This window comes from Megalobrama amblycephala, linkage group LG11 (assembly GCF_018812025.1).
Source record: "Megalobrama amblycephala isolate DHTTF-2021 linkage group LG11, ASM1881202v1, whole genome shotgun sequence".
NCBI lineage: Eukaryota > Metazoa > Chordata > Actinopteri > Cypriniformes > Xenocyprididae > Megalobrama > Megalobrama amblycephala.
The window spans coordinates 32,614,829-32,621,289 of record NC_063054.1 but is presented as its reverse complement, the minus strand read 5'-3'; the positions used below and the strand labels follow the sequence as shown (position 1 = coordinate 32,621,289).

The 6,461-nt window shown below is 38.3% G+C and overlaps 1 protein-coding gene across 1 annotated transcript; it reads right to left on the bottom strand.

The window, feature by feature from the left end:
- Window positions 1-1,439: 1,439 nt before the first annotated feature.
- Window positions 1,440-6,461, bottom strand: LOC125278387 (DBH-like monooxygenase protein 2 homolog). The gene is made up of 13 exons (XM_048207512.1): window positions 6,092-6,461; window positions 5,396-5,542; window positions 4,770-4,922; window positions 4,512-4,595; window positions 4,272-4,424; window positions 3,918-4,020; window positions 2,895-3,061; window positions 2,718-2,806; window positions 2,491-2,587; window positions 2,350-2,409; window positions 1,964-2,094; window positions 1,767-1,875; window positions 1,440-1,667 (listed from the first exon to the last, which is right to left on the bottom strand). Exons 1-13 carry the CDS (start codon window positions 6,356-6,358, stop codon window positions 1,527-1,529), a joined length of 1,701 nt encoding a protein of 566 aa, XP_048063469.1. The 5' UTR covers window positions 6,359-6,461; the 3' UTR covers window positions 1,440-1,526.

Below are 6,461 nucleotides of genomic sequence, written 5' to 3'. Positions count from 1 at the left end.
AGGTACTGATAGCTTTGGCACTGTGTGCAGGTGCCAAGTCCTGTTGGAAAATGAAATCTGCATCTCCATAAAGTTGGTCAGCAGCAGGAAGCATGAAGTGCTCTGAAACTTCCTGGTATATGGCTGCGTTGACCTTGGACCTTAGAAAACACAGTGGACCAACACCAGCAGATGACATGGCACCCCAAACCATCACTGACTGTGGAAACTTTACACTGGACCTCAAGCAACGTGGATTGTGTGCCTCTCCTCTCTTCCTCCAGACTCTGGGACCCTGATTTCCAAAGGAAATGCAAAATTTACTTTCATCAGAGAACATAACTTTGGACCACTCAGCAGCAGTCCAGTCCTTTTTGTCTTTAGCCCAGGCGAGACGCTTCTGATGCTGTCTGTTGTTCAAGAGTGGCTTGACACAAGGAATGCGACAGCTGAAACCCATGTCTTGCATACGTCTGTGCGTAGTGGTTCTTGAAGCACTGACTCCAGCTGCAGTCCACTCTTTGTGAATCTCCCCCACATTTTTGAATGGGTTTTGTTTCACAATCCTCTCCAGGGTGCGGTTATCCCTATTGCTTGTACACTTTGTTCTACCACAACTTTTCCTTCCCTTCACCTCTCTATTAATGTGCTTGGACACAGAGCTCTGTGAACAGCCAGTCTCTTTTGTAATGACCTTTTGTGTCTTGCCCTCCTTGTGCAAGGTGTCAATGGTCGTCTTTTGGACAGCTGTCAAGTCAGCAGTCTTCCCCATGATTCTGTAGCCTACAGAACTAGACTGAGAGACCATTTAAAGGCCTTTGCAGGTGTTTTGAGTTAATTAGCTGATTAGAGTGTGGCACCAGGTGTCTTCAATATTGAACGTTTTCACAATATTCTAATTTTCTGAGATACTGAATTTGGGATTTTCCTTAGTTGTCAGTTATAATCATCAAAATTAAAAGAAATAAACATTTGAAATATATCAGTCTGTGTGTAATGAATGAATATAATATACAAGTTTAACTTTTTTAAATGGAATTAGTGAAAATAAATCAACTTTTTGATGATATTCTAATTATATGACCAGCACCTGTATATGCACATGTCTACCAGTTTATCTGTCATAATACTGCATATCAATTTATTAGCTAAATGAAACATGTATTTTTTTTTTATAATTATAATAATGATAATTATTTTATTGCTATTTTTGTTGTTTTTAATTATATTTCAGGGTTGGAAATATTCTATTTATTCACAATTTACTTATTCACATTTATTTTATTTATTTCTGAAAGAAAACCAATGGAAGCAAAGTGTAAATTCCATTTGTATATTGATATGATTTGTTAAAAAAAACTTGTATTAAAAAAAGTTATATATCATATATGTTGCTCAATTTTCTGTTGTTCTGGTTCTTAGGTTGCAGTCAGGTCTGTCCCTACGAACCAGTAGTCTTGTTTGGTCTGTTAAACTGATTTAATTATTAATCACAGACAATGAAAGAACAACAGGTTGCATCAGGTTTAATATTTTGCATGAACATTTCATGAAGAAGTCCAATGCACTGCCAAACAGAGGAGCAGCGATATCAAAGCAAGACTTTTGATGGCACAACCGCTCATGCAGGGTCCAGGTGGGATGACTTTGAGATCAGGAATTGTCCCATTGTTGTATGACCCGTTGTTCTGGAAAAACATATGGAAAATGGTGTCATGTAACAGCTGAGGTCAGAACAGAAGCATCTTTAAAGGCTTCATTCATATTGTAGAGGTGTGGACACTTACAAACGAGTCAAGGACTATAACGAACTGATTGACTGTCTTCAGTGTTTGTTGGTATTGATTGATAGATGTGTCATTCCATGTCTTTGTGTACATCATATTGAACCAGGTACTGCAAAGTTATCAAATAAAAGCCACATTATCATTAAGGCAAATATAAAGAGCTAAATGCATTAAAACAATGTTTTAAATTAGTTTACTCTGTATCTGTTGCTCCCATTGCAGAACTTAAAGACGCTATATCAGGTAAGCTCACACAACTGCTCAGATTCATAGCTGGATAGTAGAAGAGGAAGGCCAAACACATCTCATTTGAAGTTGAGAGCCCCCCCTGTGGGCAGAAAAAGGGTGTTACATTCATACCATCTGTGTCTTTATTGGATAGCCAACAGGAAAATGCAGGAGAAGAGTGGGGAATGGGATTAAAACTAATAAGCATATCAACAACACATCAGAAGACATTTCCAAAAATGTCCACCATGCTCTAAACAATCAGACATTAATATAATTAATGACAATTAACTCCTACTGCATTTACATGCTGTTGAATAAAAGCCACTATGAGCCTCTATGTAAATGTACTAACCATTGTGAGTGTGTTGCGGTTTTCAGTGTTATATGTGCACTCCACCAGCAATTTGTCACCCTGCAAGACCAAAAGGTTGCTTCATTTCACCTATTGCCAATAATTATATATATATGTAAGTTTGAACCTTTTAGCAATTACCAACTGCACTGTCTTAGTTTTTCCCAAGTTTGTCACTTCCTGATATTCAAAATTGTAGTTTTCATCCACAGCTAGAAGATCGATCTGTTTTCCCCCTCTGAAGAAGATAAGAATTTACAAAAAGATTAATTCACTACAGTAACTTTAGGTTATGCACCACAGAAGAAAGAAAAGCACACATTACTTTCAGGTGAACTTTAAGTCAGTCATTGGTCAAAAATGTGTACCTAAAGTGTCCGACTTGCACCTTCCGTCCAGCCAAGTGTGTGTGCATCATCACAGAGAACACCTGAAGATCATGTGGCGTCTTCAGAACCTGTAGAGCACAGAACACAACAGATCATCCAGTCATCTGCTGAGTCTGCCTTTGATTGTGAGAATGTGAGAAGCTAATACATATATACCTGTGGAATATAAGCAGTGTCACACAGGCCGTATGTGAGGAAAGATTTGGCTTTGGGTGGGATGGCGTACCCAGGGTACACGGCAAGCCCTGTCATCAGAATAGCTGCATCATGCTGACGGAGTTCAGATGTGTAGTAGAATCGCAGACCTGAGTTATCAACTCGACCTGTGTAGAGAGAAATATTGTTTTATTATGTCATCATGGTCATCAAATAAGGGCAGGACAACCTGTCACTCACATGAGATCGCAGCAGAGAGTGGAACAGTGCCTGCCCACTTTTTTTTAGCGGCATTGGTTCCGAAAGTATTAATTTCCATTCTTATATATAAACAATACATTTTAAGTTTATTCCAAAATATGCATATACATTCAAATATTTAAGTATTTTGAGAGCATAGGAAAACCACCTCGATTACATCATTTGCGCTAACAAGCCCTGCATCCCAATGTGCATACTATCCACCCTATCCACCCTAAATAGTATTGAAAATTACTAATGTCGTCACATACTATTTAGGATGGATAGTATGCACATTGAGACGCAGGCAATATCTTTCTTGTTTCAACTCTGATTGGTGTAATTTTCTGTACAGCATCATGGGTAATGTAGTTTTTCACCACAAATTCCGCTGTTAAACAATCATTTTAAGACTAAGTTGAAATAATGCGGGCTAACAGCTTCAACAGAAGCAAATACTATCAATTAACAATCTTGTAGCTCACAGAAAGACTGTTTAAAGTTTTATAAGTTATCATTAAAAATCAATTTCCCTATGGAGAAATTAAATGGAGCTTTTACTTCCGGAACCTGACTGTTACGCTCTATAGCAAACCACAACGATCCAATCAATTTGATTGACAAAATAAAGTCACCCCCTACATTTTTTTCTCATTCGAGAAGCCGTTTCACTCAGATAACTGTCTCACAATCGGTAAGAAAACACTATCGCAACTTGTTTAATGCTGACATTAAATATTCATCAAATATTATATTTTACATTGTAAACCTCTGCTGACTGACCTGCACTTTTATTTGGGTTGTTGTAATGCACTTCAAGCCTGTAGAAAAAATCACCAACATTTCCTCCAATTGGAAGTCCTGCCATCTCAGGGAGTTCAAAATCCTTGAAAAAGATCATATAATTAAAAGTACATAGAGGTTTAATCAGTAATTTTCCCTAAAGGTTTGCATATAAATAGGCCTACAGTGAACCAGCTGAATCAGTTCAGAAAACTGGCCTGAATGATTCACTTAAGAATCAAACTGATCTGATTCTCGATTTTCTGATCGCAGTGGTTAACGGTTCGCTAAGGTGAATAATGGTTGTTTCTCACATGATAATACTATAAAACAACATTCACAGAAGAGACTAACCCCTCCGCCAACTCCCCACACAGCAACGGTCTCCATACACTCTTCCCCTTTGCCTGTGTAACATTCTGCTTCAAGAGGCTCCGTCACACTCGGAGGGCAGCGGTACAGCAGCAGATGATGCACGAGGTCAAAGTTTGTGATAAACGGCTCAATCTGGAGATAATGAAAGTAAGTCAGAGATGAAGATGATCGACAGATCGGTGGATAGATCATGTGTGTGAAGTTCATAGATTCACTTACACGATAAATGTGCTGTTTGCGATCAAAAGTCGGGGCTCTCATGACCTTGCAGTGATAGTAGGTTTGTTTGTCTGGTACAGTGAACTGAAATGATTTTAAATGTAAGTATCTTAAGTAACATGTAAAGTGAAAATTCACACCCACTTATTGGCCAACAATATGCTCTAATCTAAATTATTGCCATTTTTTGCCTTATTAAATGGCAGGAAGTGTTAAATGTTAAATTTCAGGCAAAAACAAAGTGTAAAAATCTCTTACATTGACCATAGTCACGTCGAAATACTTGCTGTTTGGAGGGTTGACACGAGGCATGTACTTCAACAGGTTCACCTCCTTCGTTCCCCTTCGGTTACTATGGTACACAATGTCATCGCTCTGTCCGTATGCATAGATCAGCTTCATGGGAAGATTCTTATCATGCAATAAAACAAAACACTTTTACTTGATCTCTAAATGGAAAATGAGAAGATCTTTGGCCACCTACTGCACAATGCAGGTTATCATTCACAACTTATATTTAACAATTAGCTTGATCTAGAAATGAAAGGTTTCTGAGTTCTATCAGACAGTCCATCTTCTCATTTTAAGGAGGGTTTTTGAAGTACAGTTGAGAGCCTCTTGACAAACAGGATAAGCATTTTGTTCAGGGAGAGCAGTTCTCAGAAACACCCTGATCCCTGAGGACCCACATTGTGCGGATTCCCTTACATTGCTAGTTTTGCTTTGTACTGCCATATTTCCACCATCATTGTTTTCTGAATAAAACTGCACAATACATCGTACATGCAATGAAAAGGGAGGGTTATATTTCTGTTGTTGTTAAATGAATTCTCCTTTGTAATGTTTAGGGCAAAAAGACACATTCAGTGGTTATGTATGCTCACAGTAATGGGTAAGTCATTTTCATCACAAGACTCAAGGGATCTCTGAAACTTCATGACTGTTTTCCCATCAGACTCGGTTAGAGACAGGAGTTTGTAGTTCTGTTTCTGGTCAACCAATGGTATTGATTTCCCCGTGGCATGACGGTCCTGAGCACGGAAAACAAAGAGAAATCCAGCATGTATTTACAGATAGCGACAGGTGTTTTCATGATCTGTATGTTGTAGTTATGTTTGTTTATAGATGTACAGTTCCCAATCCAGTTAAAATCAGTTTAATAGTTTGACTTTCAAAAGGCCAAAACACTTACAATATCAGGTTAATTTAGCAACATTTTCATCTAGTTTGGAGACAAATATAATGTTATTAGTCTTATTTAGAACTTATTAGTCTAATACAAAAGTAGTCTTTGAATTTGTCACACTTCCAAAATATCCCATATTAGAGCTACTAAGAAAACTAAATAAAACGTTCATAATATAAAATCTTATATTCATTTAACTACATACATATTAAATGCATATCTATAGCAATCAGAATCAAGAATATAAAGAAGAGCCTGTAACTCCACTTGAAGTGACTTTGTTAGAGATACTCATTTAACTAAATATGAAATAAATATATGAATCCGAATCAAGAATATAAAGTATCCACTGTCAGTGAGTTTAACAGTTATCAGTGTCATTCTTTGAGTTTACCGTGAAGTAACTGCCTTTCGGTCCAACTCCTCCGATGACGATATCGGCTCCGGTCATTCCTCCTTTGGGGCTGAAGCCAAAACCGACCCAGCCGCTGGTGTTGACAGTGAGCTCGAACAAGATGGTGCCCCGGATCTCATCAAAGCCCCACTTCAGCCGCACATTGTGCTCGGGGTCCAGGTGTTCAGAGAAAGGCAGAAGAGGGTCTTCCTGAGCGCAGGACCATTGAGCTGAAAGCAAGAGCAGGACAAGAGATAACTGGCCCATGTTACCTTTTCAAAATCTGACAAACAGTGTCTCTGTAAGACGTTTGAGAAAGCAGTGTACATGAAACTGCTCTGTAGTGCACTGTAATAGCCCTCTTTGTTAG